The sequence below is a fragment of the Arvicanthis niloticus genome, chromosome 3, assembly GCF_011762505.2.
Source record: "Arvicanthis niloticus isolate mArvNil1 chromosome 3, mArvNil1.pat.X, whole genome shotgun sequence".
Taxonomy (NCBI): domain Eukaryota; kingdom Metazoa; phylum Chordata; class Mammalia; order Rodentia; family Muridae; genus Arvicanthis; species Arvicanthis niloticus.
This window is the reverse complement of record NC_047660.1, coordinates 63,507,652-63,520,505: the sequence shown is the minus strand read 5'-3', so window position 1 is coordinate 63,520,505 and position 12,854 is coordinate 63,507,652. Positions and strand designations below refer to the sequence as shown.

The following is a 12,854-nucleotide window of genomic DNA, read 5'->3' as shown; positions in this document are numbered from 1 at the left end:
TGGGCGTCAGTAAGACCCAGATGAAGCAGCAGTTACAGTGCGATCAGGATGCCAGGGGACAAGGTGGTGGTTCTGCAGGGTTGTGGGAGGCAGGTAGAATTCTTCAGGAAGATGCACAGGCTAGAGGACCAAGGCACTGAGCTGCTGTGTTAAGATGGAGTCAGCCTGGTTACCTAGGGTACACTGCAGATCCCAACCCTGATGGTGCCCTTTAGTACCCTCACGTGTCATATGGAACCAGTTTTCCAGCACAGGCTCAAGCACGATCTCATGAATGGAGGTGACGCTGCCGGTGCCACTGCCATCCGTCAGCCCCCTCCACCACATGGCGAAGGGTCGATGAGATCCCCAGCAGTATGTGGCCCAGGCCTTGCAGCAGTGAGGAAGTCCAGCGAAGGAGCTCCCTGAGGGCAGAGATGACATGAGATAGTTAAGGGAAGCCGAAGGGTGGATGCTTTGGGTGGGATTCATAAGGGAGAGCTCATGGGATACGTGGGTCGGAGAGGTTGAACTGAACTTGAGGGTTGTATGACATGTTGGTCTCTGACCTGAGTACTTTTTTAGGGCCAACTCCTTGAAAATCACAGCTCATGGAGTAGAGCCCGTAGAATGTAGCTTTCACGTTGAGGCTGCCGAAGAGGTCTCGAGGATTTTGCTTGTACACATCGAAGGTGATGCGGGCGATGTCCTTGCTGTGTTTTGGCTTCTCCCGTCCTAGGCCGTATGACAACATCCCACTCTGTGGGACATCCCCATCATTGAAGTGGACCTGCTGCCCTCATACCCTGACATCTACCGCTAATCCTGTCAGTGCTGGATCTGTCTTCCCAATATCATCTAATAGTTGATGTCCTTCACAACTCCTCAGTATCTCTGCTCCCAAGGTCAGTGACAGGCTAGGGAAGAAGCCTGGGAGGACCAGAAAGTGGCCCCACTGTGGGCCTCTCACCTTGGGGCTCCAGCTCTGGCCCTGCTGTAGCACCATCAAGCACGTGTCATCCTCCAGCAGCTGGAAGAAGTCCTCACTGTCCACAGCAGTCCCATCCTCCTCCAGGACTAGTGTTAGCACTCCACTTAGCAGCAAGGTCTCCAGTACCTGTCAGTGACAAGTGGCAGGAGGGGAGGCCAGGCCTTAGCCTATGCCCCATCAGCCTCGGACACTGGTTGGCCTGTCAGCTCTACTTCCAGGCGTTTTGCCATCTTCCCTGTATTTTGTTTTGTTTTTTTTGGTTTTGTGTGTGTCTGTCTGTCTGTCTGTCTTTTTTTTTTTTAACACAGGGTTTTGTTGTAGTGCAGCCTACTCCCAAATGTAGCAATTCTGTGTTTGCTGAGTTCTGGGATTATAGACATAAGCATTTCATCTCATCCTTTCTAAAAGTGGTCGTTCTTTCTTTGTGTAGCTTTGGCTGTCCTGGAACTTGCTCTGTAGATCAGACTGTCCTCTGCCTCCCATATGCTGGGATTAAAGGTGTGTGTGACCACCACCACCACCCACCACCCAGCAGAAATGGCATTGTTGATAGACCCTCACAGAGCAGACCTACATATCTACCCACCCTCCCTCCCTCCCTCTTTCTCATTCTTCCTCTCTTTCTCTCTCTCTCTTTCTCTCTCTCTTTCTGCCTCTCTCTTCCTTTCTTTCTTTCTTCCTTCCTTCCTTCCTCTCTCTCTCTCTCTCTCTTTCTTTCTTTCTTTCTTTCTTTCTTTCTTTCTTTCTTTCTTTCTTTCTTTCTTTCTTTCTTTCTTTCTTGTTTACCTACTCCTGCTCCTCTCTGAGCCATTCCTACCGGAACTGAATGACAAATAGCCGTGTGTGGTAGTACACCTACAGTCCTGGCTGCTCAGAAGGCAGAGGCGGGGGATCACTGGAGTCCAGAAGTTTAAAACCAGACTTCAACAGTTTTGGACCCTGACTCCAAATCTGTCCAGATGAAACCTGTCTTATCTATCTTACCTACAGTGTCCTATGTCTTCCTGTTCTCTACAACTGTTTTCAAAGTTAGCACCATTTAACCTTTCTGGGGCCAAGTGAAACTATTTGCCAAGTGAAAATGTGTGAGCTGGAGAAGGAACGTTAGGGTTAAGTTACTGAGGCTAGGAGCAATAGGATGAGAAAGAAAAGGCTTTGTTTGGCTGGGTATAAATAGTCAAGGTGACCAAGCAGGGCTCTGGCTCCTGTAAGGCCCTCGAGGAACAAACCCAAGGTGCTGCTCTAAAGCACCCATTGGTGTGCCAGCGCTGCTTGAGTTTAAGGATAGCTTCTAAAGCCTCACCTTTCCTAGGAATCAGATTACCCTAGACCACCCTGTAGAGAAGGAGCTGGCCATGAGTTAGTCAAGGAAAGCCACAGTTACATCTTAGTAGGTGTGCCTTCTGCTACAACTCCTTTTGTGATTAAACATCCTTGAAGCTGCACTGAAGTTGTTCTCCGGCACCAGAAACTGAGGCACTAACAAAGGGTATGAATCTTAAACAGACATGACCTCATATCACTTATCTTGGGGGTTGACACAGCTTCCTTTAAATTTTTATTTTTAAATTGTGTGTGTGAGGTATGTATATGTGCGTGCACAGAGAAGAGGACATTGGATTCTCTGGAGCTACGTGGTTGTGAGCCACCAGGTGGGTGCTGGGAACTCAACCTGGGCCTCTGTGAGAGCAGTGTGTGCTCTTAACTGCTGAACCATCTCTCCATTCCCACACCTCTTTGTGGGAACCACATGAGAAAATACTTCAAAGGGAAGGTCCAATCCACCATGATTTGGGAAAGAAAGTTACCTAACCTCAAGAATATACCACCTAGTACAGCACAACTCCTCGGCTGCTTCCCGCCCTGGGGCAGCCCACTCCAGTCTCCAGAGGGCTCTGCTTAGCTTTACTAACTAGATTGTTAAATAAACATCTGCTCACGTTGTCTGTTGACTGACTTCATTAAGAAGATAAGAGCCGAGATGTTTTTCGAGACATTCTCTGCATAGCCCTGGCTGTCCTGGAACTCACTCTGTAAACCAGGCTGGCCTCAAACTCAGAAATCCTCCTGTCTCTGCCTCCCAAGTGCTGGGATTAAAGGCGTGTGCCACCACTGCCTGGCTGAAAGGCTGAGGATTTAAATAAGTGGCAGAGCTCTTGCCTAGAGTTTTGGTTCCTAGCACTACAAGAAAACATCACCACAGTGATTTCTGAACCCATTTCTCCAGCCCTTCTTACCTGTTGTTTCTCTGCCAAAGAAAGCCTACCACTCAGACTGGCTGATTTACTCAAATGGCATAGGTTTCCTAGACCTCTGAAGGGATGGCGGTCATGTAGCCTGCATACTTCCTGCTCCCCAGTCCCACTATCATTGAGTCCCATGGCTTCCTTGTTCCAGGAACCCAGCTTGACCACTTACCTTATCTAGCAGTTCCTGGCGGGTGGCAGCTGTCACTCCTTTCCGGACTGTCCGCTTGTGATCACAGACACGGAAGGGTCGCTGAGGTGGAGGAGCTGAGTTCCAGACCCTACGGCTTAACTCAGAGCTCATAGTGGATACTGACCTGATAGTTGGGAAAAAACGCCAGAAAGAATAAGGAGGGGGTTGGCAAACCTGGTGATAATGATAGAGGGTGGGGTGGCCAGAGGGTCTAGGTTTACAGATCCAAAGGAGAGACTTAGAAGGAGAACAAAATAGTAGTTTAAGAGTCAGAGAAATGTGTAGGGGCAGGGAAGTGAGTCTTCCTGGGGCGGTTTTGACTTGTTTGCCCATCCATATCCCTAGGATTGAAGTATAGAGGGAAGGGTTAGAAATCACCTTAGCAGGCCATTGGGGTTGAAGGCTGACAGGTACTCCATGGCAGATGGATGGAAAAGAGAAGCTGTCTGTCTCCCTGTTGCTTTGGGGCTGGGTGCTTCTCTGTTGTTTGGAGGCTAAAGTCTTGGTTTTTTTTTTTTTTTTTTAATAAAGCTGAGATCTTAGCCCTGGTAAAGTGAGAGATGAGTCAAGCATGGACTCTGCCCACCCCTTGCCTGGTCAGTAAGAGGGGCAAAGTCTAAGAGGCGGGAAGGAGGACGAGCCTATGTGGAGTGGCAGAAGTAGCCAGAGTCACAGCAATTTGTGCCTCTTTGGAGATGCGAAGGATGAAGTTAGATATTTGATCTCCCGCCCCTCGTCCAAATACAGCTTTACTTTGTAGTCCAGATTGGCCACCTTGAACTGGTCTTTGTGTTAGAACAGTGTGAGAACAGTTTCTGGCCCACATTTCCAGAGATGGGACATTCCATGTGAGCCCTGCTGACTGCTGCCACCTACTGGAAAGCTATAAACTGCAGTCTTTGGAAAAGCTTGGGCTCAATGTGAGGAAGAGACCTGGAGACAATGAAAGGTGGGACATTGTGATGAAAGGCTAGATTCTGATCTATAGAACCAGCATCACCAGGGTCCTTTCTGGAACCCTGGCCTTCCTGCGTATCCCCTCCTTGTTGAAGAAGGATTGGCTAAACAGTTTTTTTTTTTTTTTTCTGGCTTTATTCTCTAGAAAAGCCTGTTTCAGTGTCTCTGAGCCAACACTGTTCTCATCTCTTTTTGGTTTGCTAATTAATAGTGTATCTCCAGCTATGATCCCCACTACACTAATAAGAGGAGTGTCAGGACTTTAGCTGGAGGGCGGGGAGGGAGGGAGAGGGAGAGCACACATGCAACTCGAATATTGTTCCTGGGGTAACACAACTTTTACTTTCTTCTTTTTTCCTTTCTTTCTTTTCTTTTTTTCTTTCTCTTTTTTTGATACAAGATCTTCCACAGGTCTGGAGATCGCCATGCTGGTTAGGACCAACAGGAAGGTTGGCCAGTGAGCCCTAGAAACCTACTCGTTTCCATCTGCCAGCACTAGGATTGCAAACCATGCACCCCTTTAACATGGTTTCTGGGTGCTGAACTCAAGTCCTCACACTTTGCTAACTGAGCCTCTCCCCAGCCTAACAATTTTAGTTGTGATATCAAAGGTTTCATTTCTGATGTTACTTGTAAACACGACAGACAATTGCACAGAAACTGAGATTTACTCTTAGTAAACCCCTTAAATAAGCACAGTCTCTGTTTTCCTGACTGGGAGCCTTCCAGACTCTCCTAGTTCCTTAACTTCCTGAGTCCTGAGAAACACAAAGTGCCTGGACTGGTTCGTGACTTAGCCAGCTTCATGTCTTATGCCAGATGGAGCCCCAGCCGGGGCCATTTCAGGCGCCCATCAAGGGCAAATGATAGGGGTATAACACCTCTAGGGCAATCCTCCAGCAATGGCATGCCCTAGTAGTATTCTGCCTTAGGTATTCTGTATACCTTGGGGTCCTGAAGCCTAGTGATGGGGTGCAATGCATTGAATTGCTCTCTTCTTCCTGATGTGGTGTGTGTGAACGGTGGAGGCCAGAGACAGTGTTAGAATCCATGGAGCTAGAATTCCAAATAGTTGTGAGCTGCTGCAAAACAAACCCAGGTCCTCTGACAGAGCAGCAAGTATTCTTAACCACTGAGCCATCTCTCCAGCCCTTCCTCTTCCTGATCTTAACATGCTCCATCCCTCCCGAGTTATGATCTCCACCCCAAACCAGGTTGTAAGTTCTTTATCTACATGCATAGCCTTAGGATTGAGCATCAGGTCTTAAACTGAAAAGTTGTCACTGGTAACTCAGTAATAGCTGCAGGGTGGACGATTCTGACAGGCCCTCAAAGAGACTGAAGCAGAGGAGATTGCTCCGGAGGGACAGAAGGTTGAAACAAGCACTGGGAGAGTGGCCAGGAGAGCACCTTGTTTGGGTTGCTTCTCTGTTGCCTACAAGCCATGGAGGCTAGAGAACACAAACATCGCAGAAGGTGGGCTGGATGGGGCCAGAGGTGGGGGAGATGTGGGAGCAGCCATTAGCAGGCACTCCTGCTCTTCTCCGCAGGCTGAGCGCCTTCTCTGCACCTCTTCAGCCTTATCCTGCTTCCTGGGGAGGCTGGCCTCCACATGCCCGGGCCTGTCAGTGATGGGAAGGAGTAGGATGAAGGAGGGCCCAGGGTGAGCACCATCTTGTCCCTCTCCATTCTCCACTCATTCTCTCCGCAAATGTGACAGGCACGGGGCCTCCAACGCCTCTGGCTTCTCCTGTCACTTTCCTAAATCTCCCTGCACTCCACAACGCTGCTCTCTCCCAGCTGGGTAAGTAGATCCGCCCATTTTCGTTTACTCCCTACCAGCCACCTTTAGCACGAAGATATAAAGACTGAGATTGGATACAGAGGCAGATATTCAGAAGGCCAGAAGTGGAGACAATGCCTGTCTACAGTAGAACTGGGGAACACCAGTGCCTCGGTACCAGCGGCCTCTGGGAACAAATCAAGAGCAGGGAAAGTTAGCTGAATGAGAACAGAAGCCAAAGGTTCTAAGGAGCTGTTTGTATTGGTTTCTTAGAGAGAAGGGAGGCAAGCCGCAGAGAACTTGGGGGGAGACACGGTTCCTTCTCATCTAGCATCAGAGGCAGTGTGGGCCTTCGCCCCAATCCTGAATGCCCCATTCCGTGGATTCTTGCAGCTCCCCTCTAGAAGGATGTCTGTCTGCTACCGTCCGCCTGGGAATGAGACGCTCCTGAGCTGGAAGGGCTCCCGGGCTACCGGCACTGCCTTTCTACTGCTGGCGGCGTTGCTGGGACTACCAGGCAATGGCTTCGTAGTGTGGAGCTTGGCAGGCTGGAGACCCACCGCCGGGCGACCACTGGCGGCTACACTTGTGCTGCACCTGGCGCTGGCCGACGGCGCGGTGCTGCTACTCACGCCGCTCTTTGTGGCCTTCCTGAGCCGACAAGCTTGGCCCCTGGGCCAGGTGGGCTGCAAGGCGGTGTACTACGTATGCGCACTCAGCATGTACGCCAGCGTGCTGCTCACCAGCCTGCTCAGCCTGCAGCGCTGCCTAGCCGTCACTCGGCCTTTCCTGGCTCCCCGACTGCGCAGCCCGACCCTGGCCCGCCGTTTGCTGTTGGGGGTCTGGCTGGCTGCCTTGGTGCTCGCCGTCCCGGCCGCGGTCTACCGCCACCTCTGGGGCGATCGCGTGTGTCAGCTGTGCCACCCATCGGCGGTGCACGCCGCTGCTCATCTGAGCCTGGAGACCCTGACTGCCTTCGTTCTGCCTTTTGGGACCGTGCTCGGCTGCTACGGCGTGACGCTGGCGCGGTTGCGGGGAGCGCGTTGGGGCTCGGGGCGACAAGGCACGCGGGTGGGTCGTCTGGTGAGCGCCATCGTACTGGCCTTTGGCTTGCTCTGGGCCCCCTACCACGCGGTCAATCTCCTACAGGCAGTGGCCGCGCTCGCTCCGCCGGAAGGACCCCTGGCCAGGCTCGGGGGAGCGGGCCAGGCGGCGCGTGCTGGAACTACAGCCTTGGCTTTCTTCAGTTCCAGCGTCAACCCAGTGCTCTATGTCTTCACTGCGGGGGATTTGCTGCCGCGGGCTGGGCCTCGGTTCCTTACTCGACTCTTCGAGGGCTCTGGGGAGGCCCGAGGGGGCAGCCGCTCTAGGGAGGGTACCATGGAGCTTCGAACTACTCCTAGGCTGAAAGTAATGGGGCAGGGCAGGGGAAACGGAGACCCTGGAGGCGGGGGCAGGATGGAGAAAGACAGTCAGGAATGGTAGACAAGACCCCAAAACCCATCTTGGGGCTCCCCTACCACTTTTCATTGTTCCCAGAGCTCTGGAGTACTTGGGGACCCTTCTCTGATTGTAGTTTGGGTTTGACTGAATAAGAATTTCTCAATCTGGACCTGATTCCTCCAAACCACGGAATTGTAAAGGTGATTGTGGCCTATGTTCAAAATTTGTGCAGTACAGCCTGGATCCGTGTACCGACGCCACTTTACACGTTGCCAGTAGCTATTCTTGTGCAATACACCGGGAAGCCATTAGCTGATGGCTTAAGTGTGTTCCTGGATTGTACTGAAGCCATCTCATTCTCTACCAAGACAGGCCAGAACTGGATGGTGTCAGACAGGATGGTGTCAGCCTTCAGCGGCTTTCTGCCCTGCCTCCCCACCCAGGTTACCTGTTTCCCCAGGCCTATCTGGAGAGCCACTCTAGAGTTTGGATGGGGGTGGATAAAATCTATTCTTAGAAGCATTTAGGAGGAAGAAACTGGCTTACGAGCAGTGATGGGAATCTGTGTAGTGTCAAGGGAAAGCGCTTCTGCTTGATTGGTGGTTGGCAGTAAGACAAAAGCACATGGCTGGATAGGGTGCAGAAACCTGGGACCCCGAGACTTAACCCTTCCCTCTGACTCTGGGTTCACCCCCTGCATCTCCCCTAAAAGCCACCAGGCCTACGAAGAAGCCCAGGAGCCAGAACTTGCTTTACAAGAGGAAGTTTGAAGATTGATGAGGAAGAGGTGTGGGGAATGGCAGGGCCATCTGGAAAACAGAAAGACATGCTCGGGGCCATGGTAACTTTCCTTTCTCCATCTTTTCTCCCTGTTGCCTTCCCTCTTCCCAAAGTGTCAGATGTTCCTAAGCCTTCTACATTACTTCTAGCCTCCATCTTTTGAAACCTCCTTATCATCAGATCTAAAACCTGAATGACCCTTTTGATTTGGGGGACCATAGAATTCAAGGTTTGTTTTTTGTTTGTTTTTTTTTTTGTTTTTGTTTTTGTTTTTTGTTTTTTGTTTTTTTCCTCCTCTAGGGAACGTCAGGGCCACACACATGACCAGTCTATCCTAGTTAGCTCAGAGCATTCTTACTAACCCTCAAAATTCCTTGTTCTCACACCCACCAGTCCTCAGCAAACTGAGATAGCTGACCTCCCAAGTGGCTACTCTGGGCTCTACTTCAATGAAGTTTCTGTGTCTCACCCTTCAGGCAGAGGCCAACACACACACACAAAAAGGAAACCTAGTCTCCAGGGTCATGCTACAAACACCCAAACCAGGGTTGTTGTGACTTCTGAATGAGGGAGGAAGTGTAGCATGCCTAGGCTCTGCAGGAGGAAAAACTGCTTCCCAAGGAAGATGGAGTGAGGAGTAGCTCAGGAGAAAGTGCAAAGACAGCCTACTGTCTGCTTGGAAGGGCTGTGGGTGATCCTCGAGCTCTGAGCCCGAGGCTTCATTCTGAAACACAGAATCCTTCCTGACCTGGTACTCTGGAGCAGAAGTTCCTGAACTTCCCCTGCTGTATACTCTTCATCTTACACACCCCATGTGGTCAGAGAGATCCTTCCTCAACTCTGCCATCTGTTCTTGCTGTGGTTTCAGCCCCCCTTTTCATCATATCCTCTGCTTCACAGTTACTGGGCCAGTGCTGATCTGGCTTTTCTCCATGTACAGCAAGTGAGGGCACTGGAGAACTTAAGGGACTTCAGTGGCCACCGTCACGCTGCTTTTTGCCTTTCCTAAGATGTGACAGGGTGAAAGACAAACAGAAAGACGGAAGGGATGTGTTCTTGGCGCCACAGGACACTTCAGAGGGACTCAGCATCCTTTCTTTTGCCGAGGGGAGTAGAAGGGTAACGCTGTGGTGGCTGTGTCTCTTCCCGAATTCTTAGCTGCTCTGGTTTCAGGGCTGGAGGGAGGCACTGCTGGCCTGGGCCAGCCTGTCTCTTCTCAGCATCCCCTAGCTTAGCCCACACTTTCTCTGTCAGAGTTGTAACCAGACGGTACAAGGCTGTAGGGATGAAGGAGAGAAGTGTGGATTCTTGCCTAGATCTCAGTAAAAAAGTCCACCCGGGCTGCTAAATGGTCCAGTGGGTAAGGTAAGGGGAAGACGTTGGTATTTTGTGTCACGAAGGAGATCATTTAGACTGCTGTCTCTCAAAGAGAATGGAAGTTGGTTAGCCTGTGATGGGCAGAGCTGGGTGTGGCTTGTCTCCTATGAGCACACCACGGTCATGGTCTGACCTGAAGTCAAGATTAGGCTGTGGTTCCCTTCGCTCATTATTTCACATTCGCGGTGATATTCTTTCTGTTTGCTCCCCCCCCCCCCCCACTTCTGTGTCTGTGGATCTGTCTGTAATCTCATGTAGTCTAGGGTGGCCTTGACCCCCAATATGCTGTTTTAATATCATGATGTTACCCTAACTCACAACGATATACAGAACATAGGCAGTCAACCTAACCTAAAAACCCATTAATCAAAAACCCACAGCATGTGCACGTTGTTAAGGTGAAGCACAGAAGTAATATTTTTAAAATCAGTAGTCTCAATCTGAGCCTTCTCCCTTGCTTCCTTCTCCTACCATACAATCTGTAACTTTGTTCACTCCTCCAGTATAGACATACACCTTTAGACCACACCCCTAGCCAAGTCACCCCTGGGACCTCTCTTTCCTATCTCACTGCCCTTTCCTGGCTACTACTCACTTAGCCCCGCCCAAGGAGTCTTCCTCCCTTCTGGACTGCTGGAACACAGACTGTCCCTCCCCAACAGTGAAGGGAGGTGTGGGGGTTTTCAGCCTCACCCTCAGGAAGATGCTTCCCCGCCCCTGCCTCCTTTGCTCTGCTCTGTGGTACTTCCTCTCTGGCTGACTTAGCTGACAGACCTAGAAGTGGGACCAAGATCCTAGCACTAAGACAGATTCAAGGATTGTATATCCAACAACTAGACCTTCTGATCAGCATCTGGAAAACCCTGTAAGTATCCTAGAAACAGGATGGTGTGTGTGTGTGTGTATGTGTGTATGTATGTGTGTGTGTGAGTGTGTGTGTGTATGTGTGTGTGAGTGTGAGTGTGTATGTGTGTGTATTGTGTGTATGTGAGTGTATGTATAAGTGTGTGTATGTATGAATATGGTATGTGTATATATGTGTTTGAGTGTGTATGTGAGTGTGTCAGTGTGTTTTGTGTGTGAATGTATGTGTGAGTGTACGTCAGTATGGTATGTGTCAAGTATAGCTTGAAGAGATGGTGAAACAGAATCCCCAAAGAAAGCCTGACCACTGTAAATGGACAGTTCTCAACTTTTCCCTGCCCTGCTCTTCCTGGTGCCCCATGGTCAGCTCTAGAAAGAGTGGGTAGTTGACTGGAGAAAGTAGATAGTGGCCCTTTGGGAGACAGAGGAGTTAGCCTTTCAAGGCATACACAGCTCTGAGGAAAATCTCCCAGTGTGGTGCTGGGTTAAAGGGTCTCTTAAGGAAATGAGTGTGAAGGGTTTTAGAAATACTGCTGTTGCTGTACATTTTGCAACTGGGTTTGTGGCAAAGAAGGGGCCCCACAGCCTGGTTAGGAAATTGCCTTTCTAGTCAACCAGGAGCCTTTAAGACAATGAGGTCCCCGGGCAGTGGTGGTGCACGCCTTTAATCCCAGCACTTGGGAGGCAGAGGCAGGCGGATTTCTGAGTTCGAGGCCAGCCTGGTCTACAAAGTGAGTTCCAGGACAGCCAAGACTACACAGAGAAACCCTGTCTCAAAAAAAAAAAAAAAAAAAAAAAAAAAGACAATGAGGTTGACAGTGATGCGGTGATATATTTTGAAGGTGCCTCTGAAATTTTGGAGACCAGAGTATTCATGCTAATGTGATGAGGGGGGTGGTGGTGTGTATCAGAGGAATCCTTTGGCTTTCCCCTCATGGATGTGTCCACTTTCACTCTCTAGGTCCTTTTGATGGCTGCAAACACTACATCTCCTGCAGCACCTTCTTCTCCTCGTGGCATGTCACTGTCTCTGTTGCCCATTGTCCTACTTTCTGTGGCCCTGGCTGTGGGGCTTCCCGGCAACAGCTTTGTAGTGTGGAGCATCCTGAAAAGGATGCGGAAACGCTCTGTCACCGCCCTGTTGGTGCTGAACTTGGCCCTGGCCGACTTGGCCGTGTTGCTCACTGCTCCGTTTTTCCTACACTTTCTGTCTGGAGGCATCTGGAGTTTTGGTGTGACCGGTTGCCGCCTGTGCCACTATGTCTGTGGAGTAAGCATGTATGCCAGTGTCCTGCTTATCACCATTATGAGTCTGGACCGCTCACTGGCAGTGGCCCGCCCCTTTGTGTCCCAAAAGGTTCGTACTAAGGCCTTTGCCCGATGGGTGCTGGCAGGCATCTGGGTGGTGTCTTTTCTGCTGGCCATACCGGTCCTTGTGTACCGTACAGTAAAACGGAACAACAGGACTCTGATCTGCGACTCGAGGTATCCCAGCGACGGGCATAAAGCCTTCCATCTGCTCTTCGAAGCCATCACTGGCTTCCTGCTGCCCTTCCTGGCGGTGGTGGTCAGCTACTCTGACATCGGGCGCAGGCTGCAGGCTCGGCGCTTCCGCCGCAGTCGCCGCACCGGCCGCCTGGTGGTGCTCATTATCCTGGCCTTCGCTGCCTTCTGGCTGCCTTACCACCTGGTGAACCTGGTAGAAGCTGGCCGCACGCTGGCCGGCTGGGGCAAGGACAACCCTGCGGGGCAGCGTCTGAAGCTGGCCCGCTACGTGCTCATCGCGCTGGCCTTTCTGAGCAGCAGCGTGAATCCGGTGCTGTATGCATGCGCGGGCGGCGGCCTGCTGCGTTCAGCGGGCGTGGGCTTCGTAGTCAAGCTGCTGGAGGGCACTGGCTCAGAGGTGTCCAGCACCCGCCGAGGGGGCACTCTGGTCCAGACCCCGAAGGACACGCCTGCCTGTCCCGAGCCGGGCCCCACCGACAGCTGCATGACTTCCTCCACCCTTCCTGAGTCTTCGAAGTGAACTGCAGTAGGCTGAGTTATGACACAACTCATAACCCTGGCCTGACCCACTTCTGTACCTGGAGAACATGTTGGGGACTGGGCTTAAGTGGAAAAGAGGGAGGGGTGGGGCAAGTCAGGGCAGAGAGATAGCATGCTCTGGCCTGGCTTCTCCAGGCAGCTTTACGATTAAAACTAAAGTCTGAAATCGGTTAAGCCTGTGAGTGAGGTGTGTAT

General features: G+C 51.2%; 3 protein-coding genes across 3 annotated transcripts; 2 read left to right on the top strand and 1 right to left on the bottom strand.

The window, feature by feature from the left end:
• Positions 1-59: 59 nt before the first annotated feature.
• Positions 60-3,949, bottom strand: Cideb (cell death inducing DFFA like effector b). The gene is made up of 5 exons (XM_034497920.2): positions 3,788-3,949; positions 3,389-3,533; positions 950-1,096; positions 549-739; positions 60-404 (listed from the first exon to the last, which is right to left on the bottom strand). Exons 1-5 carry the CDS (start codon positions 3,826-3,828, stop codon positions 269-271), a joined length of 660 nt encoding a protein of 219 aa, XP_034353811.1. The 5' UTR covers positions 3,829-3,949; the 3' UTR covers positions 60-268.
• A 1,372-nt stretch (positions 3,950-5,321) lies between these two features.
• Ltb4r2 (leukotriene B4 receptor 2) lies at positions 5,322-9,801 on the top strand. The gene is made up of 2 exons (XM_034498891.2): positions 5,322-6,170; positions 6,543-9,801. The coding sequence occupies exon 2, from the start codon at positions 6,558-6,560 to the stop codon at positions 7,632-7,634; it is 1,077 nt and encodes a 358-aa protein (XP_034354782.1). The 5' UTR covers positions 5,322-6,170; positions 6,543-6,557; the 3' UTR covers positions 7,635-9,801.
• Positions 9,802-10,004: 203 nt separating this feature from the next.
• On the top strand, positions 10,005-12,829 carry Ltb4r (leukotriene B4 receptor). The gene is made up of 2 exons (XM_034498563.2): positions 10,005-10,614; positions 11,575-12,829. Exon 2 carries the CDS (start codon positions 11,584-11,586, stop codon positions 12,637-12,639), a length of 1,056 nt encoding a protein of 351 aa, XP_034354454.1. The 5' UTR covers positions 10,005-10,614; positions 11,575-11,583; the 3' UTR covers positions 12,640-12,829.
• Positions 12,830-12,854: the final 25 nt, after the last annotated feature.